Source organism: Phytophthora sojae, assembly GCF_000149755.1.
Source record: "Phytophthora sojae unplaced genomic scaffold PHYSOscaffold_1, whole genome shotgun sequence".
NCBI lineage: Eukaryota > Oomycota > Peronosporomycetes > Peronosporales > Peronosporaceae > Phytophthora > Phytophthora sojae.
The window spans coordinates 11,469,594-11,495,596 of NW_009258115.1; the positions used below are offsets into that span (position 1 = coordinate 11,469,594).

General features: G+C 55.8%; 11 protein-coding genes across 11 annotated transcripts; 5 read left to right on the top strand and 6 right to left on the bottom strand.

Moving 5' to 3' along the window:
* Positions 1 to 49: 49 nt before the first annotated feature.
* PHYSODRAFT_358804 (hypothetical protein) lies at positions 50 to 2,094 on the bottom strand (the record flags this gene model as incomplete). Its single annotated transcript, XM_009519063.1, has 1 exon — positions 50 to 2,094. One exon carries the CDS (start codon positions 2,092 to 2,094, stop codon positions 112 to 114), a length of 1,983 nt encoding a protein of 660 aa, XP_009517358.1. The 3' UTR covers positions 50 to 111.
* A 300-nt stretch (positions 2,095 to 2,394) lies between these two features.
* Positions 2,395 to 2,664, bottom strand: PHYSODRAFT_310167 (hypothetical protein; the record flags this gene model as incomplete). Its single annotated transcript, XM_009519064.1, has 1 exon — positions 2,395 to 2,664. The coding sequence occupies one exon, from the start codon at positions 2,662 to 2,664 to the stop codon at positions 2,395 to 2,397; it is 270 nt and encodes an 89-aa protein (XP_009517359.1).
* Positions 2,665 to 2,836: 172 nt separating this feature from the next.
* PHYSODRAFT_294984 (hypothetical protein) lies at positions 2,837 to 3,238 on the top strand (the record flags this gene model as incomplete). Its single annotated transcript, XM_009519065.1, has 1 exon — positions 2,837 to 3,238. The coding sequence occupies one exon, from the start codon at positions 2,837 to 2,839 to the stop codon at positions 3,236 to 3,238; it is 402 nt and encodes a 133-aa protein (XP_009517360.1).
* Positions 3,239 to 3,732: 494 nt separating this feature from the next.
* PHYSODRAFT_310153 (hypothetical protein) lies at positions 3,733 to 4,772 on the top strand (the record flags this gene model as incomplete). The annotated part of the gene is made up of 3 exons (XM_009519066.1): positions 3,733 to 4,036; positions 4,123 to 4,383; positions 4,408 to 4,772. 3 exons carry the CDS (start codon positions 3,733 to 3,735, stop codon positions 4,770 to 4,772), a joined length of 930 nt encoding a protein of 309 aa, XP_009517361.1.
* Positions 4,773 to 4,904: 132 nt separating this feature from the next.
* On the bottom strand, positions 4,905 to 10,025 carry PHYSODRAFT_294986 (hypothetical protein; the record flags this gene model as incomplete). The annotated part of the gene is made up of 1 exon (XM_009519067.1): positions 4,905 to 10,025. The coding sequence occupies one exon, from the start codon at positions 10,023 to 10,025 to the stop codon at positions 4,905 to 4,907; it is 5,121 nt and encodes a 1,706-aa protein (XP_009517362.1).
* Positions 10,026 to 10,092: 67 nt separating this feature from the next.
* Positions 10,093 to 10,773, top strand: PHYSODRAFT_467644 (hypothetical protein; the record flags this gene model as incomplete). The annotated part of the gene is made up of 2 exons (XM_009519068.1): positions 10,093 to 10,500; positions 10,615 to 10,773. 2 exons carry the CDS (start codon positions 10,093 to 10,095, stop codon positions 10,771 to 10,773), a joined length of 567 nt encoding a protein of 188 aa, XP_009517363.1.
* Positions 10,774 to 10,951: 178 nt separating this feature from the next.
* On the bottom strand, positions 10,952 to 19,795 carry PHYSODRAFT_553248 (hypothetical protein; the record flags this gene model as incomplete). Its single annotated transcript, XM_009519069.1, has 3 exons — positions 10,952 to 13,519; positions 13,601 to 17,584; positions 17,666 to 19,795. 3 exons carry the CDS (start codon positions 19,793 to 19,795, stop codon positions 10,952 to 10,954), a joined length of 8,682 nt encoding a protein of 2,893 aa, XP_009517364.1.
* Positions 19,796 to 20,192: 397 nt separating this feature from the next.
* Positions 20,193 to 20,948, top strand: PHYSODRAFT_358806 (hypothetical protein; the record flags this gene model as incomplete). The annotated part of the gene is made up of 1 exon (XM_009519070.1): positions 20,193 to 20,948. The coding sequence occupies one exon, from the start codon at positions 20,193 to 20,195 to the stop codon at positions 20,946 to 20,948; it is 756 nt and encodes a 251-aa protein (XP_009517365.1).
* A 534-nt stretch (positions 20,949 to 21,482) lies between these two features.
* PHYSODRAFT_323539 (hypothetical protein) lies at positions 21,483 to 22,502 on the bottom strand (the record flags this gene model as incomplete). The annotated part of the gene is made up of 1 exon (XM_009519071.1): positions 21,483 to 22,502. The coding sequence occupies one exon, from the start codon at positions 22,500 to 22,502 to the stop codon at positions 21,483 to 21,485; it is 1,020 nt and encodes a 339-aa protein (XP_009517366.1).
* A 532-nt stretch (positions 22,503 to 23,034) lies between these two features.
* On the bottom strand, positions 23,035 to 23,646 carry PHYSODRAFT_470209 (hypothetical protein; the record flags this gene model as incomplete). The annotated part of the gene is made up of 1 exon (XM_009519072.1): positions 23,035 to 23,646. One exon carries the CDS (start codon positions 23,644 to 23,646, stop codon positions 23,035 to 23,037), a length of 612 nt encoding a protein of 203 aa, XP_009517367.1.
* A 622-nt stretch (positions 23,647 to 24,268) lies between these two features.
* Positions 24,269 to 24,880, top strand: PHYSODRAFT_294990 (hypothetical protein; the record flags this gene model as incomplete). The annotated part of the gene is made up of 1 exon (XM_009519073.1): positions 24,269 to 24,880. The coding sequence occupies one exon, from the start codon at positions 24,269 to 24,271 to the stop codon at positions 24,878 to 24,880; it is 612 nt and encodes a 203-aa protein (XP_009517368.1).
* Between the last annotated feature and the right edge of the window lie 1,123 nt (positions 24,881 to 26,003).

Here is a 26,003-nt window from a genome sequence, read left to right on the forward strand (position 1 = left end):
CTTTCACTGCTAGCTCCTTCTTATGCCTGTAAATGCAGTTGTGGTTCAATGGAGAGAAAAGTCTGTTCTATCAATTACGCTTTTTGCATCACGGCTACAGCTTCAAGCTTGCTACATGGCCTTCCCGTCGTGAGGAAGGTCCGAGCCCGCGCTGGATCCGTGCGCCACGAAGACGCGATAGAGCACGAACCCAACAACTCCGAGCAACACCAAGAGGAACACCGTGCTGGATGCAGACGTGTCCCCAAGTCCGGTCATTGGTCGTTTAGAGCCGTCAGGAGAGTCGCCGCGGTTCCACACGAGGTTTTCAACCTTTTCCTTCCACGTCTCCGCGTCTTGACCGCCCGTGTCTCCCGTCTCGTGCTGAATGTGCTCCTCGTGGTCGAAGTCCTTCGGGATGTAGCAAGTCCGGCCTTCATAGTTGGAGTCGCATGAGCACACACCATTAACACAGTCGCCATGGTTGCTGCAGTGTTCGCGGTAAACGCAGATAACCTCACGATCGGATGCCGGGAAGTCCTCCAGATCCGAGTACCCACTGGAGAGCGACTTCAAATACCGATCAAATGCGATATCGTACTCGGAAAGCTCACTGCCCAAGTACTTGGAGAACTCCTGCTCGAAGGACGGGAAAATGAGGTTGAAACTGCCCCGCCGTCCGTACTCGGTTGACGCAGCAAACAGTTTCCGCGCAACGTTTGGTGAGAACCAACCGGGGCAGGACCAGCACGACGTATCCCATGCACGATTCTTGTCGCGGCACTTGTCCGAGCAGAAACTCGCGTCAGCCGGACGGAAGAACTTCTCAAATGGAAGACGTGCCTGGGGGTGCACGCCTACAAGGTTTAAGAGGTCGTGCAGCACCTGCTGCTTGACGGCCTCATCAGTTGCAAGGACGGACTGCGTACCCTCCAGGGACGGGTTGGAAACAACGTTAACTAGCCACGGCTTGCCCATGTCGTCGAACTCGAAATCAAACTTCCACAAGTCGAAGAAACTGTCCTTGAGATCCGACGGCGAGCCTTCTTCCCCTTCACGTGCAGCTGCGCGCTTCACCTTGGCCTGCTCGCTTTGGAAGTGGTCGCGGCTGCTGAGCACGATTTTTGCGATTGCAGCCTCCACTTCGTCTTGCAAGTGTTTCGTGTCGATGCCCTGTTTCCGCAAGTATTTTTTGAGAACGTGCCACGCATTGGTTCCAACTCGTGTAGCAGACGGGAGCTCGTAGAAATCCGCCTGCAGATCCGGGAAGTCCCACGGCGCAATGTACTGGTCAAAGTTGTAGGCGGCAGGATCGCTGTCAACCTTCAGCTTGCTCGGGTACTCGGCCTTGGCAATCTTGATCTGCGGGTGGTCATACACGTAAACGCGCAGGGGGTCGGTGGACGTCACTGCAACGTAGAATCCGACGCGGAACTTGTGGTTGTCCAGCAGCAGCGGCTCCACGTAGTGGTCCACGACCACCGTCTTTCCCTTGAACTCGCTCGACTGGAGCTTGGTCTGCAGCTCTTCGTTCGTGACGAACATTTCGGCGCGCTTGCTCAAGTGGTCGTCGCCGTCGGCCGCTTTCTCGCGCAGCAGGAAGCGCCTATACACGTGTCCGTCGCGTCCGCGCTTGGGCGAGAACTGGAATCTCTTCTTCACGTCCTCGTAGGCGCCATTCAGCTTGTCCTGGTCTCGCGGCAGCTCGAAGTGCTCCGGCACAAAGTCGAAGAAGAACTTGGAGTGCTTCTTCTTCTGCGCCGCCACGTGCTGGTTGAGGGCGTCAGGCGACGTGAGCTGCTCGGCGCCTGGCAGGCGGTTCACCTTGGCTTGGAACTGGTGCGGGAGCTCCAGCTGCGCAAAGGGCGGGACGGTCGCCGCGCTCCAGACGAGGTCGAACTCGGCGCTGTCGGTGGTTACTTTCCCCCACGAGGCGTCGGCTTCGAACTGCGAGATGCCAAGCGCCTCCAGCTGCTGCTGCACCGGCTTGAGGCTCTGCTGCTGCAAGTCCGCGTCAGGCAGGAAGAACCGCGCGTGCGTCCGGGCGGCCGCGGCGTCGCACACGAGGCCCCACGCGAGCAGCGTCAGCGCCAGCAGCGGTCGAGTGCGTGGCATGACGTTAAAAGGAGGAAATCTTCAACTGTTCGTGCGGTAACGTGACTGAACCACTGGCTTTTACCGTAAAATTTCAGTTTTAGTCCCGGTAACGTTGCGGGAGCAGCTCCAAGCTCCAAGGCGGTGTGCGTGCTCACACGATTGCAATGATGCAGGCAGCGCGGCAAGCATACACGTAAACTGACACAGCGCAATGTGATTATCTTGAGTTATGTCTAAGCCGAGCGCGTTGCAGCGCTATCCGAGCCATTGCCGACCTGAGTGACCTGACTGCCTCGTCGTCCGAATGACTGCCACCGTCTAGCAGAGCTTGGGGATCTCGATGGCGGCGTCGCGGAAGGCCTTGAAGGGGGCGAGGCCCGGAAACTGCAGCTGCTTGAGCGCGGTCTGGAAGCTCGCGTTGGGCGAGGCGACGGCACCCTCCTGCGGGGCGGCGGCCAGCGCGCTGGTGTGGAAGCCCTGGCGCTGCTTGTGCTTGGGGCTGCGGTCGCAGATCACGTACACTTTCCTCCGCCGGCGGACGACCTTGCAGCCGTCGCACATGCGCTTCACGGACGAGCGGACCTTCATTGCTGTCGAGTGGCTCCTGCTGCTTGTCCTTCGGGTCCACGAGTGACTTTCAGCCGCACTTTGCCAGCGGCGTAACCCAGCGTAACCAGGGGTACTCTTTAGCTGCACTTCGTGTACAACACACCGTCAATGATACCGCGTCGTGACCTCCATTTCGACTCTAGCGACGACGATGGCGAACGAGGCAGCGGAGAACAAGGAGAAGGCGTCGGCCAAGTGGAAGACGGAGCCGAAGCGCCGCACAAAGACCAAGGGCAAGAAGAATGCAGCAGCGGCTGCCGCTGCTCCTGCCGCTGCTGCTGCTGCAGAGGAAGTCGAGGAGCGGCCGTTCATGGTGCGAGTGCTGACCGTGGGTGTGGCGTCGTACCTGGCGCACAAGGTCTGGACCAAGAGGAAGATGCTTACGGCTGGCTGGTACACGGAGGAGCAGACGGAGACGGAGCAGGGCATGGTCACGGCGTTCGAGTACATGAGCTCCATGGGGCTAATCTTTGTCATCGGCATTGTGGTGGGCGTGATCTTCAGCAAGGTGGCCAAGTGGGTCAAGGGCACGGCACCGCCGGCAGGTCAGTAAATACAGCACAGGATGGAGGACGACGATGTAAATGAAGGTGTAGTGTATCGTTTCGCACGGCACGGGGCGCGAAGGCTCCGACTTGGAGACTCCGATACAACTGGTGAGATTGTCTGCCAAGAAGCAAGGTAATGCATCTCGATTGAATAGAATGTTGCTGAAGTGTATACGGGATTGTTGAATGTTGGCCGTTGTTATCTGCTGCTAGTACCAAGCATCACGTTGCGCTCGCTTCCTTCGCGTTGTCAGAGGCCTGTCAAGGTCAAGCCAATATCATACTACTGTAGCAGTTATAGCACTTGTTAGCTAGCTCGGATGCTAGGCACATTCAAGTCGAGCGAAGTGCAGTAACCATTCGAGAGTCACCATGACAAGGAAAGTCGCAAGGGCAACCTGGCGTAAATAGTGGTCCCTACATAGTGAGATCAAGTGTAATTCAAATCGCCCAATTACAGGCCTGCGCGCACTTTTTCAAACTTCCGAACACTCCAACCATGGGCTCGCGACAAATTGGGCGCACGCTGCGTCGCCCTCGTCGCCGCAGCGCCGTCAACGGCAGCGCCAGCACGCGCTCGGCAGCAGGCGCGGGACCGCTGCAGGTCATTGGGGAGAACACCGTCGTGGAGCTCACGGCGGACGACGCGCTGCCGGCGCCGACGCTCACGAGTCCGTCGCCCCAGAAGCAGAGCAAGAAGACCAAGAAGAAGAAGAAGCGGCCGCGCGAGTCGGCGCTCTTCCAGTCCGAGAAGAAGCGCAAGAAGCGGCTGGACACGCTCCTGGACGAGCTCGAGACGCAAGGTGCGCGCGGGCAGGCAGAACTCTCGAATATATGTAGACTGGGTAGTTGAGCCTGACTCCGTATGTGTCCGATTGTTAACGTGCAGTGCAGGAGCAGTGTGATCAGCTGATAGCGGATGCTGAGCGCCACGCGCAGGACCTCGAGATGGAGCTGAAGGTGCAGCTGCTCTACCTGCCGGAGGCTGTGCGTCAGATGCCCTGGAAGACCTTCGTGGAGGACTTCGGCGGAGACTTGGAGAACGTCATCCACAGCTTATCGCAGCCGTCGCCCCCACGCACGAGGTCTTCCATGGCTCGGCACGATATCGTGGCTGCTACGCCGTGCAGCGTCGCTGATTTTGAAGAGAGTGTTGATTCCGAAGACGATGCAGAGAATGATGAAGACAACCAGGACTCGGGAAATCGACGTCTGTCAGCATTTACGACTCCTATGGCCAAACGAGCTGCAGGAGAAGTCCCAAGAACTGTCCTACGCACAGCACGTAAAGGCGAAACAACCTACTCGGTTCGGGGCTCTCCCATCATGCCTGACACCGTTGCGAAGGCTCCTGCTGGGTCATTGGTAGCCACCTTCGACGGTCTCGAGCCGACAACGTGCTTGCGTCTTGATAGCGAGCGTGTCCTCGATCTCTCTCGGCCAGAGGAGCTCTCTGCGGAGTCACGTGGAGAAGCCACGTCAAAATTGAAGGCACTGCAAGCTAAGGTGGCTCAACTATTACGCCAGATTGCGCGCTAAAGCGGAACGAGGGCTGCGAGATACACCCAGACTGACAGCACGCAGTTGGGGTGTCCGCACACGTATACGGCAAGTGCAAACTCAACACCCGGTCGCTCGTTGTAGTGAATATTCTGGCCATCGCAAGTGAGGTCATAACTGTGTTAGCTCTTCATTCACAGCAAAAATATATAGTACAGTAGCAGGTGCAGATCCTAAACGTACCGTGTTCGCGACGAGATCAAGTACTCGCGGAATATCAGTGAAGGAAACGTGAAGTGGCAAGCCGCAAACCTCCCGTGACCGCTGCAGCTCGCGCAACACGCTGCTGCCTGGATGCGCTCTCCGAAGTGGCAGGGCGAGTTTCATTTTCAGTTTTTGCTTGAGGCTCCTAGTTGACCGCGGACTCGTCCTGCCGTCGTCTGCAGCAATAGACGACATAGCCAAAGCTTCCTGGTTTCCGTGTTGGCCATTAGCTTCACGTTCAAGAACCTTCAAGTGGTCCCGTAGCTGCAAACCTGCCGCTTCGTTGAAGTTGGTGGCAAAATGAGTGCTGCGCCAACGGCGTACGGCGAGTTTCAGCGCTTCTCTAAGTTCACGTTCCACTTGTTCCACAAACTCAGGTGGCGTCTCGCTGTAAGTCAGCTCGCGGCGCTGCACACTGGGCGGTAACGTAATGTTCCTAGCCGTGAAGAAAGGTTTCCAGCATTTGGTGTTGCTCTCGATGTCCCAGTTGAGGTCATGAGAGCCCCCTACTGGAGCTCCCAATGCAAACGTCAAAGGCTGCACGTTTGCAAACACGTTTTTACTTGAGACAACAAGGGAGACGTCACGAAGGGGACAATGAGGGTCGGAAACAGCGTACCCCACCCCAGTGCTGGCATTCCAAAGAATTCCACGCCGGAACACGAGAACGATATTGCCTTCTGGTACTGAATGGCCGAGAACAAGATAAGTCCTGGAAGACTTATGGCCTTCGTCTTGTTTCCGGTGACGACGATCGTACCACATGAAATAATTCGCCAACAGCACTGCGTGCTCCTCGTGATCTCCAGCGCCTATGTTTAAGAACTCTTGCGTGGTGCTCCAGACATCCTTGTCGCCATCAAAGGCTAACCAGTCGTCTAGGAATGGTATTAAGCTCACGTAGCGAATGAGGGTCGCTAAAGACGCTGCTTGAAGTTCTGGAGGTGGTGGTTGTGCTCGTAGGAACCGAGGCAGGAAAGTGGCTCCATGATTCAGGTTGCGAACAAAAGTATTGTACTTCCGACGTCGTACCGCATTTGCTGGTGCGGAGTTTCGCACTGTGGTAGTCCAGCGTTGCGCGTGGGCAAGAAATTGTTTGTCTTGTGCATTTGCAGCACCAGAGGTGAATGCTTCTTTTTCGTCGTGACTTGGTGCCTCGCTAGCCACGGGGAGAACTGGATCCAGGAGCAATGTAAGCTTCAAGAAAGTAGCTTCACGTGCAGCTTGTTTCACTCCAAGTCCTCCGGTGTCTTCATCTTCATCATCCTCGATATCGCTAGCTTTAAGGCTTCGTGGACTCATCGACGATCGCCTTTGGCTTGTAGGACCGCTGCGTGAGATTCCTCGTTTGCGACGCTGTCGTGGCAACCCACCCTCGCCGTCCGAAGAAGCAGCGGAAGGAGGTCCTGTCGAAGACTTAACAATGCTTGACGTGGCCCCGCTTGTGGATCCGACCTGGAGATTGGCGTAACCTAGATGTTCTACAGGCATCTCGCAACGCATTGAGCCCTCCAGACGACCAGCACGATAAAGCGTCAAGAAAGGTACATCCAGGCTACCGAGAAAACAGTTTTCTCGGTGTAGGGCTCTAGTTTGAGCCCCAAGGCGTTCTTCTCCTTCCTTTCGATCCTCCTCGGTCGCTGACGTCGAGGCAGAGCGAGTCACTTGGTCAAAAATGCTCAACCGGATGACGTCTTGTGTACTTTCGATGCCTTCCGGACTCCAATCGTCCTGTGGAGGCCGAACAGGCAGCGCTACAGTTTCCATCCACATTGGGTGCGCACCGGCACCATGACTTCGTTTGCCCACTGTTCCCATGACCGTGGCGCACGAAGTTTGTCGAGTTTTACCCTGGAAACTAACCTGTACGAATACGTGACTTTCGTATTCGATGCCCCCGCGTGGTGTTTCGCTCTCTTCGCTCTGGTTGTCTGGAGGCATGGTCATCATTCGCGGGCTCTTCACGGTCCGATGCAAAGTATCACGCCGACGCCTTCCTGTCGTTGCGATTTCCTCAGCTTCAGCTGCATTTCGAGGAGGTTTAATTCTGACCGGAACATTCGTCGCCTTTTGAACCTGTACGTATAGCGTACAAGCTGTGGGCCAATGTGCTGCAGTTTGTGCTGAGGGCACAGCTGCTGGTGCTTTGGCACGAGGTCGCAGTCGCCGCCTTGGGGCGAATAGTTCGCCAATCGCTGGGAACTCGAACGTCCCAGGGAATAATGGCAAAGGCTTCTCCTGCACAATAGCTGCTAAAGGCTTTGACCGACCGGCTTTTGCTTCCTGATTGCTGTTGTCGGTATTATAGGTGCTCACAATTTGGGTTTGCCTTACGCGTTCACGGAAGTCCTGAAGCTTCAGGAGTTGTCGTACTCGGTGACGTTCAACGATGGACGCATCGGCGCGTTCGGCCTCCTCGGACAGCAAGCGGCGGTCGAAAGCATGCAACTCTGGACGCAAAAGCCGTAGTAGGCGCTCATCCGCCAACAGCTCGTGCTCTAGGAGCGGCAACGGTTCATCAAACACTGCGTGCTGAGGAATCCACCGTGGTGGTTCCACTTTGCCAGTGTCGCGGCTGGAAATGGCATCGCAGAAACTTGATCCGTGTCGAGACACGTACTCACGGTCTCGAAGTCGCAAAAGTCGGTTCCGCTTCGTGAGTCCACGGCCACTACCTGCCAAGGGTCCAGGTATCTCACTTGTACGAAAGACTTCGCGTCGACCCAAGCCCACAGCTTTCGCCTCCTTTTGTTGCTGCATGTAGTAGACCTGTAAGCGTCTCACGGCTACGTTGTCAGGATCATTTGGGTCAACTGGGAGTTGTTGGGGCTCAACAAGTCGAAGAAAGTCGCGTTCACTACTGAAGCCAGAGTCACAGAGGTACTGGGATAGATGAGTCGAATTCGGCTTGGGAGGTTTGCCAATGAGCTGAACTGCGCAAGAAGAAGGAGTTTGAGAGCCTCCAGCGGTGTCAGGGCGCTTCGGAGGAAGATACACAGCATCTCCAATGCTACGCTGAGAACCAAAAGTGGTGGTCTCCGGAACCCAGGATACCCGAAGACGCAACCGACCGTGGGTCCTTCGAGTCGAGTTTGCAAACAGCGGCGAATTGTGAAACGATCGATGCCATTGCGACCGCGCGATGGCAGCCGTGCTACTGAACTGGTACCATTCGTCGCTTGGTGTGAGACTAGCTGCCGGTACCAGGTGATGCGAGTCATCGTCTCCCCAACTATCCCTGAGCGATAATCGCGATCTCGAAGATGCGTTCCTAGTCACGTTTTGCCCCGGTATAACCACAGGGACTGCATTCGTAGAGACAAGCTCGTCACGAAGAAGTCTCCGACGCTCGTAAATTTCAGCACAAACCGAAGAGGGGAAAAATGGCAACGTGAAGCACAACTTTTCAGAGAATCGGACATCACCACGAATCCACGGACGGATCTTCGTCGAGCATGCGATTTTCCCATTCACTCGAAGCACCACGTAAAACCTTGGGCTCCAAAATGATACCTCATTCAAACGATTGTCACCTGCAATACTTTCCAATTGCAGGACAGTTCGCAGCGTTTGGGTGGACGTGGAGGTAATCGTAGCCAAGCGCTCAGAGATTTTCCTCATAGCTGTCTGAATGTTACCATTCTCCAGATTTTCGTCTTGCTGGTTTTCTGTCTCCACTTCAAGAAGCTCCAAAGCTGCCTCGACATGAGAGAGATCTATTGGTTGTGCGCGTTGTCGTTGCTTCACTCGAAGAGTAGCTCCAGGCCCAGCTCGGCTGCCTGCATCGCGTAGCTCATTACCCTTACCAAGAATTTGCTGGTGTAGCAGACTTAAAGCCTCCAAATCCGTCAGTAGTTGATTTACTTCTTGTAGCACTTGGCGCGAGGATAGCTCCGTTCTAGCGCATTTGCTTTTTTGTGCCTCTGGCTCCGCTAGTTTATCGGTAATCATGGAAACGAACTCGTTGAGACACTGTAGTGACAGTTGCCATGGCTGTAGTTGCTGCATTCGAGCATACGCTGTGTATAAAGCTCGCAGCTGAGCTGCCAATCGGTCTGCGAGTGCAAATGTTGGGTGGTCGTCAAGTACAACACGGTCAACAAAGAGCTCCAGCACGGCTAGATTTGGTGTCTGCTCCCGTTCGTTCGAGATGATACTATCCCGTAAGCTGCCATTTGCTTGTAGGAAGTTGTTGGTGACCGTGTTATCGTCAACAGGTAAAGCAGTTCCCACAGGCGCGTCAGGACTCGGAGTGTCCAGTAAGAGAAGCTCTTCCATTAGCCCACCTTCTTGTTTCAGTATTACGCGGGCTGCTGAAAGGCTCTTATGCTCGGTTAGGGTAGAACTTGACGTTTTTTCTCGTTGCGCCGGGGTGAATAACTCTCTATGAAGACGTTCCTCAAGGCGGTCCAGTGTACTATGCTCCAGGCGATGGAATTGTTTCCTCTCCTCTTCAACAAAAAGTCCAGCTTCTTCTTGCTGGATCAGTTGCTGTGTCCATCTCTTTGCTGCTGGAAAATGGGATTGACACTGGAACCAACCGGAGTACAGAGCTGCTGGTGTCACAATAATCCCTTCGGTGGACTTCACACTTGGTGCTGCCTCTCTTTTCTTCAGCAAACTCGTCGTGGTATCTGCAGTATCGTCGTCATCATCATCACCTTTGTCATCACGCTCTTTTGCTTCGATTGGGTCTGCTTTCCCGGTAGCTGCTCGTTGTCCCGAAATCGCACGAAGAAATCGATTGTTGGTCGGGGCGTCTCGACCACCCGCGTCGTGACGGATTTTCCGCTGCTTCTCAACCTGGTTGCGCTTTTCAGCTTCACTTTGCTGTCGAGATTGTCGAGATTTAGGCTTGTGCGTATCCCCAAACTGCTCGTCGTTCGAGTTGTTGCCAGGTGAAGCAGGGCCCCTCCGTCGACTGCGAAGTCCCAGCTCCTTCCTTTTGCTTCGTGAGCGCTTCTTCTTGGTCGGCGACTGGTCTCCACTCGCATCCGACTGCCCTCCTGTAGCTTCTTCCTTCACCATGCCGTCTCTCGAATACCAGCTAATCTTGAACGGTCGGATGCAGTCTTAGAGATCCGAAAGTGGCGAAATGGCTGCAGCGTCGCGGCAGGTGCAAGTGGGCTCCAAACTGCCCGACCTCGTGTGTGAATCTCAGGTCGGAGTCGTGCGCGCGCAAGACTATCTATCGGGTTGCTGGGGCATCGTCTGCTCCTTCCCGCAAGCCAAGCACCCAGTATGGCTGTCGGAACTTGGCATGCTGCAAAAGCTGCACGATCAGTTCGAGGCACGCAATGCTCGCGTTCTGGCACTTCACGTATCCTCGGTGAGGGAGCAGACCCCGTTCCTAGCCGACGTCAACGAGACGCAGGAAGTGAAGCTGGGCTTCCCGGTGATGGCCGATGAGGATGGCGAGTTGTCTCGACGACTGGGACTTGTGGCAGCCGGAGCTCCAAAGCACGCCGCCGACGCAGGGCGTCTGCCTTTCAGCTGCACTATCGTCCTGGACCTCGACTTGACCGTACGTATGCTGACGTATTACCCCATGGGAGTCGGTCGCAACTTTTATGAGGTGCTGCGTGCCCTGGACGCTCTCCAGCTCAGCACCTTCGAGCAAGTGGTGACTCCCGTGAACTGGAAGGTGAGCGACGACGTTTTCGTCCAACCTGATGTCACTGCCGACGCCGCCAAGAAGCTTTTCCCTCAAGGAACCCACGAGATCAAACCATACGTGAGACTCACCGCTTCTCCATCCATGGGCAATGACAGCTGAGTAGGCACAGCAAGAACAACAACAACAACAACAACAAAATACAAAATGCAAACTCATATACTAGCACATTCACCCCATAGATAATAACGTTGCGCGGGCTGTGTGACGGGTATCCCGGAGACGCGTGCCCTCCGTGATCCCGTGATCCTCTACCAAACCAGCTTCATGGTCGGCGCTGTTACCGCTCAGGGCCACGGGGAGGCTGTTGTTGCTGCTGTTGCATTAATTGCAAGTGGTGGTGGAGCGCTTGTTGCTGCATTTGCTGCTGGTGGAGCTGTTGGGCTTGGTGCTGATGATGGTATTCGTGCTGCTGCTGAGCTTGAAGCTGCTGATACTGCTGGAGTTGTTGGTACTGTTGGGCTTGCTGTTGTTGGTACTGTTGGGCTTGCTGTTGTTGCTGGGCCTGCTGTTGTTGAGCTTGCTGCTGCTGCATTGCACTGTTGTACCGCGCCATATTGGCAGCCATGTCCAGCGCTTGCTGACGCGCCTTCTGCGCCTCCTGCAGAGCGCGTGCAGCGGCAGCGGCCGCCGCTGCCGCTCTGGCAGCTTCTTCCTCTGCACGCTGGGCCCGCAGGAGCAGTTCGGCTTCTTCAAGGCGCATCTGGGGCGCGTAGCTCCACATCTGCTGCTGTTGTTGCTGCTGTTGCTGTTGTTGTTGCTGCTGCTGCTGCTGAAGTTGTTGAGCGTGCGGGTCCACCTTCACAGCATTTGCCGAAACCGCCGACGACGTGGAAGAACCTGAGCCGCTGCGTGTCAGAGCCACTGCCATCTGCGCGGACGCGTTGGTGTAGCTGGCCATACTCGTTGGAGCCGACATCTTGTCGTTCGGACTGCTGCGCACCATCGTGGATGACATCGTCGACGAAACAGGAACGCCACTCACCATCGTTGCAATCGAGCCTCGCGAAGTCGTACCCGTGCTATCAGCACTGCTTGCACTTGGATCGTAGTAGCGAGCAGCCTGCATTTGCCGCTGCATTTGCTGCTGCTGATGCATCACAGGAGACTGATGGCCGGGGGTTGAGGTCCTGCGCTCAGGTGACGGAACATTCAGGAGGCTTGACATCAAGCCCATCCGGTTATGAGCAGGCGCGGAAGACCTTCGCGGCAGCAAGTGCGCAGTCGGGCTTGGCGCAGACACAGGAGATCGAGCCAACTCGGCAGCAGAAGAAGGCGGAATCGCACGAGCGTGCTCGATACGAAGCTGCGGCTGTTGCCGCTGTTGTTGTTGTTGCTGCTCTCGCTGTTGACGCTGCTGTTCAGAAACGCGAGGCGACTCCTGCTGACGAATTACCATCGACCCATTCCCTCTAGGAGTGTCATCCCTCGGCGACTCCGACTCGTTCAGAATCGACGAGAAGGACATCCGGCTGCGGACAGGCTGCACAGGAGGAGGTGCTGGCGGTGCGAGCGCTTCACGGCCCTTAGGGGCGCTGTCCTGCTGCTGTGGTGCGCTCGAAACCGTATTGGTTGTTGACCCCTGCGCCTTAGCACCTCCAGGAGTAGGAGCGCCCGCAGCAGGAGAAGGCTGCCAACCACTTTGCCGCGACTCCCTCTCTGCTGGTCTGCTTGATTCCATCGGCATCGAGCGAGGAGGGGCTACTGAAGGTTGATGGGGGCTGCTGGCTGACTGCGAGATAGTGCCCACATTTCCAGAAGCCGCGTTATTCATCATCGCCATATTCATCATCGTCCGCTGCGAGCTATCATGGCGCCCTATTTGATTCGGGGTACCTCCAGCGTTACCTCTTGCTGGACCCATTCCATCTGCCCCAACACTCGTACTCGTATCCACGGGCCTGTCGTACTGCTGAACGCTTGTTGGCGATAAACCGATTTGTCCAGCAGTAGCCATTGCTTGCTGAGGATGCTCTTGAGTCTGCATCTGAGCCATGGGTTGGTACATGTTGCTCGGGTGACCCATTTCAGCGTACGATCCCCTCGCTTGGTGGTGCTGCTGCATCGAAAGCTGCATTACTTGGCTGTGCGACGAGGCATGGGGCTGGGAAGAAAGTCCTAGTTGTTGGAGAGCTTGCAGTGACAAATGCTGTGGGGGTACTTGGTGCTGCTGCTGCTGCTGCTGCTGACGAGAGAATTGATAAAGTCGCTGCGCATTCGCAGCACTCATCTGACTCTCGTGGAACTGAGCAGTGTTGTTTCCTCCGGCAGTGCTGTCAGAAGTCATCCCCTGCGACTTTTGCTGCTGCTGGAATTGCATGATTTGCAATTGATGCTGCATATTCAGCAGCTTCAGATAACGCTCCGAGTTGGACGCCGGGTTCATCATTTCGCGAGACTGCTGTTGCTGCTGCTGATGTTGCGGGTCTTGATGAGCTTGCATTCCGAACTGGTTCATCGCGAGTTCACCCACGTTATGCATTCCTGGCTGTGCTGCATTTAGTGCCGCTTGAAAAGACATGTTGCCATCACTGACCCCCACGGCCAATGATCCACTCGGCATTCCCATGGAGATTCCACCTGGAAGTTCGACCGAACGGCCCATCTGACGCAGTGTACCACTCATAAGCCCAGCGGCGGCAGACCGGGGAGACGCAGTCATGTTACCACTCGCAGCCGCTGACGCTGCCCCCTTAGCGGTTCCACTTGTCGCTGCGTTTTCGATACGGCGCTTCAGAATATCCTGCAGGTTAAGTCGATTCTTGTAGTTCTGGTAATAGTTCTTGATTTGGGCAGCCGTCTTCGTCGGAATGTTTTCCGTTAGTGTCGCCCAGTCCTTTCCATATTGCTAAATTGTACCACACAACGCATAATTGAATCAGCATGATAAAGATATAATACAAACTACAAAACAACGAGCAGGACGTACCGAGAAGTACTTCAGGAAGTCTGCCTTTTCCCCTTCCGTCCATTTTTGAACCACGCGTTTTGCTGGTGCTGCTGCGTTCGCATTGCTGCTGCCACCTGCGTTCGCTGATGGTGACGAAGTCTTGGTGTGGGGAGTAACGGTTCCTCCTGCACTCTTTTTCGTCGACCCTGATGCTGGTGCCGAAATCGATGCAGTTCCCATTGCAGTTGTCGAGCTTGTGGTCGTATTGGTCTTCGGGGATGCATTCGTAGGGTTTGGCTGCTGACTGTTTCGACGTGAGGCAGGTGTGGCACCGCCGTTCCGACTCGTTTTCTTTCCACCTTGCGTTACCTTGTCCTCCCCAGGAATGGAAATACGAGGTGTAGAACGATTGTTTGAAGTAGCGTTTGTAGCTGTTGCGGAACCAGCGGCACCTTTCTTCCTGCTGTGGTTTCCAGCCTTTTCTGCCCCCGTGTTACCAACAGATTGCGAGGAACTTGATGGAGCCGTCGGAGTAGTTGCTGATACCGGCATCGCAGCTCCCTCTTGCATCTTCTTCATTTTCCGTTGTTGTTTTAGTTCCTTCTTCGTCAAGTGAGGTCCACCATTTTTCGAGTTTCCATTGGATCCTGCTGCCTGAACCTGCTGCTTGCCCTTTGACGACGCGGCTTCTTGGGATACAATGCTGGCACTGCTGCCTACTGCTCCACCATTCGCGGCGGATTCAAGCTCCTTGCTAGGGGTCGGATACTTCTTCAGTCGTCCTTCTATTGACAAGGTGGAGACTTCGTAACCCGTGCTGTACGAATTGTCACTTAGTAGTGATGCGTAATCCACCAAGAAAGGACGTTGCTGTCCCGCAATGAACTGTTCCAGCTGCTGTGTGTACAAGTTGAACTTTTCCTCGTCCGAAGTATCGGAATCTCCCGAGTTCACGATATCATCAAGCTGTATACCCTCTTCTGCCGTCGGCGGTCGAACACATGGTGTGTGGTCTGAGCCGGACACCAAGTCTAAAGCAGATAAAACTTCCGATGAACCAGTAGCACTACCTTCAGTGTTTGACGCAGTGTTTGCATTTCCAGCCACCTTGGAAGCAGAACCACGTAACAACCGCTGAGCACCGGCTGAATTAAGGATATTATCCGAGGCTTGGTGCGAACGGAAGTTCGATGGATGCAGCAATAACTTCGCGACGTGTTCCGGGAACTGAACGCCAAGACAAATCGCCGCACATGCCGACAAATTCCAACAACTCCAAGTGTTTTTAGATCCTGCTCCCCGACGCCTCAACTGTTGTTCTCGAAGCAATGCCTTGTAGTCCGCCACTTTCTTGGTCCGATAATAAAAAGCTATAACATCTCCGGTAGTCTTATTCCTCAAGAAAGATGAAATCCGCGGGAAATTTTTCGGGAACTGCAAAAACTTGTCCATGTAAATGCACTTCTCCAAGTCGTTCCAAGGGTTCACCTTCATCTCGGCCTTCTCCTTCAATTTCCAGTCCGTCACAAGACCATCAGCCATACAACTTTGACCATTTACGAAACGCGTAAAGTAACGCTGCTGTCGCTCCGCCGGAGTGATCAACATGTCAGGAATAACTGTTGATAACGCGTTCTTAAGTCGCTTTTTCCGAACCTCTTGGTCGATGAGTGCTTGAGCCTTTGCCTGCTCAATCTTCTCCAAATCGTTGTTGTCCAAATCACCGCTGGAATTATTCGTCAAACGCGAGGATGTCCGCACAGCACCCTCATTTCCAGCAGCTTCAGCCGCTTTCTCAGCAGCAACTAACTGCTGCACGTGAGGGCTCTGGTGATTGGTATTCGTCGTTCGGATCGGCCCACTCTCGCCCATGCTTTTCAGTTTCTGTTTCTGAAGCTGCTTTAGACGTAATTTGTCCTGGCGTTTCCGATCTTTCTCCATTTTTTTCACTCCCAATTTCCACGACTTCTTCAGCTCAACGTAATCCCGGGCAAGTTTCTTCATGTACTCGTGACGAGCGCGATTCCTCCTCCGTACTTTCAAGCGAACCTGGTCCGAAATTGCCGACCCGCGATCAATATTTGCCTGGTAAAAGGCGTAGTCGCTGGGTTGGTGGTAGATTCTTGTTGCTAATTGACCCTGCTCCATTCGCTTTGGAATTTGCTCATTAGCAGCGGCCGTCTTTCGCATGTTATCTGAAAACACACCCGCTAACAACTCGACAAACTTGGAATCCACCGCCACTTTCACCGGAGCACTAAAACGAGCTTGGTCATCGGAGGTAGTAGAAGCATTTGTAGGAGAAGCGGGGGTGACTTCCAAGCCGGGCTCAGCAGCTGCATTACCCAACTTTGCCGTGGCAACCGCAGAGCCAGGTTCACCTACAGAAACAACCTCCATATCGACCGGTTTTGAAGGCGATTCATGCTTGGCCTCCGCATTTGCAATCGCTCTTTGCAGTGCTTTAATCTGCTTCTTCACACCCGTGATATCCGAGTCCAAAACATCAATTGTCGAGAGAATTTCCTCCTTCGACGGTTCTGGTGGCGCTTCGGCATCGAGTTCGGTGTCACTACCGCCATCCACGCTCATCTGGTCATTCTTTCCTGTTTCATGTTTCACAGGTGTAGAAGACTCCTTTGCGAGCATTGGCGTTGGCGACTTCACTTTTTCCGGCGTAGACATCACGACAGCCTTCTCCTCAGCAACCTGAATTTGTTTTCCACTGGCGTCTTCAGCAACATCATGGCCACCCTTCGACACTTCAGCAGTAGCTCTTGAATGTTGCTCGTCCTCCGGTGCATCACCCTTTACGGCGGCTTCTTCAGTCTTCACTGGGCTGGAGTGGGCGCCAGATGAATCATTTTCTTGCGAAGCACTGCCAGACGTCTCATCTCTTAGATGCAAACTGTCGTCTTTTTGCTGCATTAGGCCCTGGCCCCACCCAATTCGTGGCCGTTTAGTAGGTTGAGGTGGTGATTGCGCGACTAAGCCTTGGCCCCAGCCCAGCCGAGGCCTCTGGCGCTTCGTTGGCGTCCCTTCCCCCAGTACAGTAGGTGATGGGGTTCCACGAACCGCGCCACTAGGAAGGGGAATATCCGGTAATGCAGGCAACTCTTCACGCAATTGCGAGCCGCGTAAGTCGCTAGCACTTCTTCGACTTGGCGAATTAGTCGCACTTGTAGACGATTCTTTGACCCGTTCCGCTACTGGGAATGACCGCTGAACACCTCTGTCCATAATGCTATCCATTGATCCTGCTCGCATCAACTCTCTTCTCACCGCATCTTCTTTCTTCAAGTCATCGTGGGGTCCTCTTCTTCGACCTTCAGCATTGCTTTCCGATGTAGCAAAAAAGGGTTTTGGAGGAGAGGACTTGCTCGAAAAAGACGAAGCTGCACGAGACGTTTTACTTCCACCAGCATATCCCATCGAGCTTGCGGTCAGGCGAGCATCCGAAGGAGTATGCCCTGACGAATAGTGACTGCGTTCTGGAAGTGCTGAAAACGAAGCACGACGATCGAGTGCAGGGCGTCCACTGCGCGGAGGCGAGTTCTTCTGTGTGAGAAATGACGAATCACCTCTCTGCTTCAGAAACACGTCCTGATTCCCTCCATGGGCTGATGCCTCCAAGCCCCCATGTAAAGATGACTTCTCCTCCTCACCAACATTTTCATCTCGCCGTCGGCTATCTGACAGGGCGAACGACGAAAACGAAGTTGACCGAGGCTTATTGCTATCCGCATAAACCGCGGATGACGGGTCAGTCCTGCTACGTTCAAGCCTCGCCCGCTTTTGACGCCCCACTCCAGGATCAGGCTGAGTATCTGTCTTTGCAGTGGCACCAACACGATTTCCCTCCAGGGCGCGCTCGAGGGAACTTCTGTTTTGCTTTGCTTTGGAAATGTCATAACCGGTAGGTGGAGTATGGCCCTCCGCCAAGTCCTTTTTGCTTGATGGTATCACTGCTTCACCCACCATTTCACCTTCTTCGATTTCTTTTGCTTCGGGTATGACGCGGGGCTTAACCGTCGGCTGAGTAGCGACGGGTTCTTCAGCGTGCTGCCTATCCTGATGTTTTTTAGACTCAGTGGAAACTGGCACTTCGATTGCAGGTGCTTCGGAAACTGGTGTTTCACTTGTGGGTGCTTCGGAGACTGGCGCCTCGCTCGGAAGTTCCTTCTTAGCACCCTTCTGCTCCTCATCATTACCAACGCGTTTCATCTCGATATCAGATCCTGAGACTTCCCGTTGGCTTGAAGCTTGTTGATTCACACTGGGAGCTGCGTCCATGTCCACGTCAACATCGTGCGTGGAAACGGTTTTTTTGTCGGCCTTGTCATCGTCGATCATTTCTCGATCATGACTTCTTGTAATTCCTGCGCTCTTACTTTCATCGAGTTCGGGCCTAGTGGAATCAAGCTCTGCTGGCACTGTCGTCCTGTTTCCAACGCTTATCTTCGATTCAGGGTAATCTGACGCGCCCTGGTTAACGGGGGCTTGATTTTCCTTGGGCGGTGATTGTGCTTCAGTATCCACAACAGCAGAGCGTTTTTCATCGGTTTCTGTTTCCACTGCTGCTGCGCCCGGTGCTTCAGAAGAGTCCAATGGAGCTGTCGTAGCCTTCGTAATAGTGTCTGAGGCGTCCTTGGCTATACTTACAGCTTCACTCGCCTTAGACGTACTCTTATCGACACGCTCATCGGTTTTCGTGGCTTCCTTCGTCTGATTAGGCATCGCTTTGCCTCCCCAAGATCGCATGGAAGAGCTACTATCTGCTCCCGGACTTGAACGCCCGCGCCGGTCTCCAGCATCCGCCATAGTCCTATCCATCGATTCTGCACGAGACTTCCGTTTCACCGCATCATCTTCATCCACTGAAGGCGATCCATACGCCCTACTCCTCGCATCGCGTCTGTCCACTTCCCTCGAATCAATACGTGACCTTGAACGCTCGGCATCGTACCTCTCCGTCATGTAGCTCCTGGATGCGGTTTCACAAGAGTATCGCTCCCTCCTGTCAACAGGAGACCTGTATCCATCGGTTGCAATCGGCGAGCTGGCCTCCCTTCGATACGAGGAATAGCTGTCCGCAGTTGGACGAGGCGGTCGTGCAGGCATGCTCGACATTCGCTTCATGCCACTCTCTGCCGTGCTGGTCATATCCCGATCCGTGCTTCCTGTATCACTTGGAGAACGTGAGCCAAGGGACCTCTCGCTGGTCGTAACGTGACTCTCCTCGGGCTTCTCTTCGCCTTCTTCGGCGCTCGCAGACGGCTCGCTGTCCCTGTAGTATTCCGACGAGAAGCTCGACGTGCGCACAAGCGACGTCGACCTGTTGCCCATGTCCCGCTCCCGCGGGCGTCCACGATACGCCTGCTCATACTCCCGCTCACGATCGCGCGGGTCCCTCTCTCGGATCTGTCGGTCGCGGAATCCAGCGGGCGCCTGCGTGGTGGCTTCGCTGCTGCCTCGGTCTCGACTGATCGAGCGTCCACGCGGCACCGGCGCCGCCGTTTTGTAGCGCACCTCCTTAGGGTAGAACCGGTTGCCGCGCTGGTAGTTGGTGTAGCGTCCTCCTCCCCGTCCCCCTCTGCTGGACCACGAGTCGCGCTCCCGTCCGCGCTGTCTGCTGTCGAAGCTGCCGCCGCCGCCGCGTCCTCCTCGCCCTGAGACGTACTGCTGCTGTCCTGTCGGCGGGTTGCGCGCGCTCCGCTCCCAGTTGGCGAACGTGCGGTGGCCTCTGGGCGAGAAGGACCTGGAGCGCGACCTCGAGCGCGAGCGCTGCGGGGACTTGGGCGACCGTGGCGAGTGCGATCTCGATCTGGAGCGCGTGCGCTGCGAGGCCCTCGAGGGCGAGCGGGACACGGAGCGGCCTCTGGCGCGCGAGAACACGCGCTCTCTCGGGTACGGGGGCGCGCCGCCTCTGTCCGCGACGTCGTAGCTCATCTGCTGCTGCTGCTGCTGCTGGCGCTTGAAGTAGCCGCGGCCGCCGCCGCCTGAGCTGCTGTAGGCCGGCCGCGGGAAGCGGCTGCGGGGCGGGGAGCCGCCGCGCCACTGCTGGCTGTGCTGGCTGTAGGCGGGGGACGCGCCCGCGCGCGCGGACTCGAGCGACTGGCGCTCCATGGAGCCGCGGCTGGCGCTGGACGACGACTTGAGCTGGATGATGCGTCCTCTGGGCGGCGCCGCCTCGCCGGGCTCGGGCGACGAGGCTCTCGACGAGTCCTCGGCCATCGCTGTGTTCTCCTCTCTCGGTCTTTTAATACTGCGCGCTCTTCGGAGTGTTGGTCGTTCCTACTGCAGACGCCCCTCCTCTGTTGTAATCCTGCGGGGGGCGGGCCGCCTTCTCTTTCCTTTCCTTGTTGGCGCGCTCGCTCGGACAATGGAGCAGGCGCGCCACGATGTGTACAGCTAATAGGCTGTAGGGTGGGGGTAAACATGCCGTTCGGCAGGATTGAGGTGGCCGTTTTCTGCGCGCGTCGCCTCCCCCTGTCGCCCACGGGGCGGGTGGACAATAACGATTCGTCCAATTAGCTGGGGCCACGCCGCGTCGGGTTTTGCCTACCGATCTATCCTGGAGACCATGGAGCGCGCGCTTGGGGAGCCGGCGCTGGTGCTGTGCGGCGGCTGCATGGACCGCGAGGAGCGGCGGTGGCTGCCGCTGCGCTGCGCGGAGGACGGCGCGCTGCTGGTGCGGGACGTGTGCGTCGCGCCGAGCTGCCCGCGGCTGCAGGTGCGCGGCCACCTGTGCGTGGAGCACGTGCTGGAGCTGGAGCTGTCGTGGCAGGGCAACTACTCGGTGCGCGCGTGTCACGGCTGCCGCGTCAGCACGCTCAAGCTCTACGGCGAGAAGCAGGACGTCTGGTTCATCCTGGAGGCGGGCGAGCACACGCGCGGCGCTCACGGCGTCGAGCGGCGCGTCAAGACCCCGACGTCGGCGGACTCGGACATGTCGGACGCGCCGCCCGTGCGCACGCTCGTGGCGCCTGGGAAGCGCCCCCTTGGGAAGCGGCCGCGGCCTCTTCGCAAGTCCAGTCGCTTCGTGAAGCAGCACGTGGAGAAGGAGCAGATGCTCGCGTTCGAGTGGAGTCTGGGCAACCTGCCGCTGGAGAAGAGCAAGCACCTCTGGCAAGACAACCACAAGCGCGCCGAGATGGAGAAGGACCCGATGGCGTACTTAGCGGCGCAGAAGCCGCCGCCGGTTAAAGAGGTGTCAGACGTCAACGCGCGACCGGAGCCGGAAGAGGTTTTCTGTGCTGCGCTGGGCTGTGGACGCTTCGCCAAGACGGACAACCACTGCCGCTTCCACTCGTCCAAGCCGCTGGTGTTTATTAAGCCCTCTGTGGAGACGGCGCAGACGAGTGTGAAGAGTGTTGCGACGAAGTGAGGACGGGCTGGTGTTGACAAGGAAAGCAAAACATGAAGAAGGGTGCACACTAACCCACCTACCTGTTCGTCCGCCTGCCGGCCTAATGGTACTTAAGTTATGACTCAAAATCGAGAGAAACGGCATGCCGTAGGAGCGACTTGTTATGAAGACATGTGAAGGAGCGAGGAATGAGGTGCATGCTGAGCGCAGCCGTAAATTCATTATTCTTTCATCGGTTTTCGCTGGAATTTGGTTCGTGTTCGAGCAAGACGAAAGTCTTTGAAAACTTGGGAGGGAATGTTTCGAGATGGAAATTATTGTACACTGAACGATGTACAGGTACCAACGTACTCGTGATTGCAAGCGAAGGGAAAACTCGTAAGTTCCAATTCCTTTTACCTTTCCACATTGCATTATATGGCTACAACTTTTATCGAATTGTTTGCAGTCTGTGGGGGTATTCAAGATGCATGAGGCTCCCAGTTCATTGCACAAAGTATCCTGGAGAGTTCAGTGTTTGAACAAGAACTCGAAATTCAACGTGCGCACAAGTTAGCGGCGACGCTTGCGGTTGAAGCCTCCGCCAAAGCCATTGCCAGCACCCATCGGCGCACCTCCTCCAAATCCTGCGCCAGCTTGACCCCCGGCTGCACCGGCGAACGCGCTAGGGCCGAAGTTCCCCATCGCACCTTGGCCGCCGATCCCGCCAAACGCGTTTCCGCCTTGCGCTCCGCCGAGGCCCACCTGCTGCCCGCCCATAGCATTTCCATCGAATCCGCCAACATTCATACCAGCTCCACCTGCTCCGTCTAGCATCCCGCCACCGAGACCGCCCATAGGATTCCCAGCTCCAAATCCGCCAGCGAGACCGCCGCCCATGCGATTGCCTGCACCGAAGCCGCCGCCGAGACCGTTCATAGGACTGCCAGCGCCGAAGCCGCCCATCGCGTTGCCACCGAAGGCACCAGTGGCTCCAGGAAACCCGCCCACAATGGCACCCGTCGCGCCAAGTCCGCCAAGTCCAGCACCGAGAGCGTTATTGGCGCCACCTGCGATGCCTGACAATGCGCCGGGCTGTTGAGCTGCAGGCGCAGTCGCGCCGGCAAAGCTAGTTGGTGCCGGTGTGGCTCTCGCCCTGCCGGGTACCGTGGCAGCTGGGGTTGCTGCGGGGCGTCCGCGCGTAGTAGTCGGGGCAGGAGTGGCAGGTGCAGCACCCGGTGCATTGGGGGATCCGGGAGCACCCGGCGCACCTGGGGCCCCTGGGGCGCCCGGTGCTCCAGGTGCAACCACCGCAGTGTTGGAGCTAGCCACCACCGTGGACGGAACACTGACCGGGACAGGGATGTACTGCGGCACTTCCACGGGGACAGGAATGGCGATCTTCTTGACTTTCTTCACGTGGTGGTGGTGATGGTCGTGGTGGTTCCAGTCTTCGTCATCTTCGGTTGCTGGCGCACCGGCAGTCTGTTGTAGACCACGAAGTGCAGGCGTTCTCGGTGCAGGTTGCGCTCCATCCGTGACGGTCAGAATGCTCAGCGCAAGGAAGGTGGCAATGGTGGCGGCACTCTTCATTGTAATCGGGAGTAAGGATGTCGGTGGGGAGAAGGGCTGCTTTGTTGCTCGCAAATTGGGGAATGTGCCGTAGGTTGTGGGCACACAGCACTCGCTATTTACCATCTACTTACTGCACGATGAGGCGCGTTACGACACCGACAAATTGCGACCCAAGTCGAACGACTGAGGTATGAAAGGGGGTGCGTGACCGAGTATATCGCTCTGTTGATGGAGAAGTGTCGTGGCGCGTGACCACACCGCATTCTCGAGTGATGCTTAGGCGTTGGCCCATTTAAGATTGGAGTGATGTTTGCTACTACTTCGCTACAAATGAAAAAAAATGAAATGACATGGCACTCTTCAATTAGTTTTCCTTAATTAAAAGCTCCTACTACATACATGCATGTACACGCCGCTAAAGGACTTCAAGGCATGAACATTTACCCGTATCAATGATGTAGGCGAAAAAACTATGATCTCATTAGATATCTTAGAACGTCTGCTGTCATAAGCTAGAGTTCTTGCAGAGCACGACGATCTGTCGCCGTATTTACGCAGCCTCACTCGCTGTTGGTGGCTGTGGCGTGAACAGGAAGGCGTGCACGATTTGAGGGACCAAAATCTGTGCAGAGCAGCAGCCTTGAGTGTTTGCGCTTGCGTGCCCCACTGTGCGCGCGAGTAGATCTTCCATGAACTTGGTGAGTTTGCGCACCACGCGGTCTTGGCCAAACAAAGTGAAGAATACTCCGCCCGGGTCCACTCCTTCGACCACCACGCCCAGTACCCTCAAGCAGAATTTGCAGTACCCCTTGTAGTGAGCCTCAAACATGCTGTTGTACACCTTGTCGCGCAGGTCGACGAATTCGCCGAGATCACTTTCGATACGCACCGTTGGCCTGCGCGAGCACGCTCCGTCTTGAGTTGTTGGCGCGTCGGTACTGGCACTCGAGGTGGTCGAGGTTGTGTTGGTAGTTAGCCGAGAGTGTGGCGAATCCGCGAAAACCTCGATCGTGTAGCTGCTGCCTTTTCCGAAACACGAAATGCGAATGGCGTCGATACTCTTGAGTTCAAGCAGTGCATTTCGCCGGGCAGTCACGAATGCGGGCTCTATCTCCGTCGGCACGAACTTGACACCGCGTTTTTGCGTCAGCTTTGGCAGCATCGTTGAGGATTGCGAGCCGAGGGAATTGGTCGATCGGGGTACTTGCAGATTTACTTGTGCGTGAACGTCCAACAGGCTTGACATTCAAGTGATGGCTGTTTTTCGCGGTCAGTGATGGCCCGTTAGAGTGCAACAACCACAGTGTGCAAGAGTACGCATAAAAGCAGCTAGCCTCATCCAACCGGGTTGATTACCGCGGGACACGAAATTCCTATCACTCCAAATCTCGAGAAGGACACATCGAATGAAATACTACAGGAAGTGCACGGACATACAGTATTTGGCGCAAAATGACCCCAGTGTGTGCTCGGCAAGCAGTGTTTGCCTCGAGGGGCAACTGTATGCAAATCGCTCATCCTATCGACGGGATTACGGATATTGCGGTAATCAGCTCGGTTGGATGAGTTTAGCTGCTTTATGCGTATCAAAGGCTTAAGCCAGTACGAAATGTAGTTTTCATCGAACGCGCGTGATTAATACATAGCTAGCAGTCGAGCATAAATTGCATATCATGCCTGTTGAAGTCTGTTAAAGACGTTCACTTGCGAATGCGCAGCGCATCGCACAAGTAAATCTGCAAGTACCCCGATCGACCAATTCCCTCGGCTCGCAATCCTCAACGATGCTGCCAAAGCTGACGCAAAAACGCGGTGTCAAGTTCGTGCCGACGGAGATAGAGCCCGCATTCGTGACTGCCCGGCGAAATGCACTGCTTGAACTCAAGAGTATCGACGCCATTCGCATTTCGTGTTTCGGAAAAGGCAGCAGCTACACGATCGAGGTTTTCGCGGATTCGCCACACTCTCGGCTAACTACCAACACAACCTCGACCACCTCGAGTGCCAGTACCGACGCGCCAACAACTCAAGACGGAGCGTGCTCGCGCAGGCCAACGGTGCGTATCGAAAGTGATCTCGGCGAATTCGTCGACCTGCGCGACAAGGTGTACAACAGCATGTTTGAGGCTCACTACAAGGGGTACTGCAAATTCTGCTTGAGGGTACTGGGCGTGGTGGTCGAAGGAGTGGACCCGGGCGGAGTATTCTTCACTTTGTTTGGCCAAGACCGCGTGGTGCGCAAACTCACCAAGTTCATGGAAGATCTACTCGCGCGCACAGTGGGGCACGCAAGCGCAAACACTCAAGGCTGCTGCTCTGCACAGATTTTGGTCCCTCAAATCGTGCACGCCTTCCTGTTCACGCCACAGCCACCAACAGCGAGTGAGGCTGCGTAAATACGGCGACAGATCGTCGTGCTCTGCAAGAACTCTAGCTTATGACAGCAGACGTTCTAAGATATCTAATGAGATCATAGTTTTTTCGCCTACATCATTGATACGGGTAAATGTTCATGCCTTGAAGTCCTTTAGCGGCGTGTACATGCATGTATGTAGTAGGAGCTTTTAATTAAGGAAAACTAATCGAAGAGTGCCATGTCATTTCATTTTTTTTCATTTGTAGCGAAGTAGTAGCAAACATCACTCCAATCTTAAATGGGCCAACGCCTAAGCATCACTCGAGAATGCGGTGTGGTCACGCGCCACGACACTTCTCCATCAACAGAGCGATATACTCGGTCACGCACCCCCTTTCATACCTCAGTCGTTCGACTTGGGTCGCAATTTGTCGGTGTCGTAACGCGCCTCATCGTGCAGTAAGTAGATGGTAAATAGCGAGTGCTGTGTGCCCACAACCTACGGCACATTCCCCAATTTGCGAGCAACAAAGCAGCCCTTCTCCCCACCGACATCCTTACTCCCGATTACAATGAAGAGTGCCGCCACCATTGCCACCTTCCTTGCGCTGAGCATTCTGACCGTCACGGATGGAGCGCAACCTGCACCGAGAACGCCTGCACTTCGTGGTCTACAACAGACTGCCGGTGCGCCAGCAACCGAAGATGACGAAGACTGGAACCACCACGACCATCACCACCACCACGTGAAGAAAGTCAAGAAGATCGCCATTCCTGTCCCCGTGGAAGTGCCGCAGTACATCCCTGTCCCGGTCAGTGTTCCGTCCACGGTGGTGGCTAGCTCCAACACTGCGGTGGTTGCACCTGGAGCACCGGGCGCCCCAGGGGCCCCAGGTGCGCCGGGTGCTCCCGGATCCCCCAATGCACCGGGTGCTGCACCTGCCACTCCTGCCCCGACTACTACGCGCGGACGCCCCGCAGCAACCCCAGCTGCCACGGTACCCGGCAGGGCGAGAGCCACACCGGCACCAACTAGCTTTGCCGGCGCGACTGCGCCTGCAGCTCAACAGCCCGGCGCATTGTCAGGCATCGCAGGTGGCGCCAATAACGCTCTCGGTGCTGGACTTGGCGGACTTGGCGCGACGGGTGCCATTGTGGGCGGG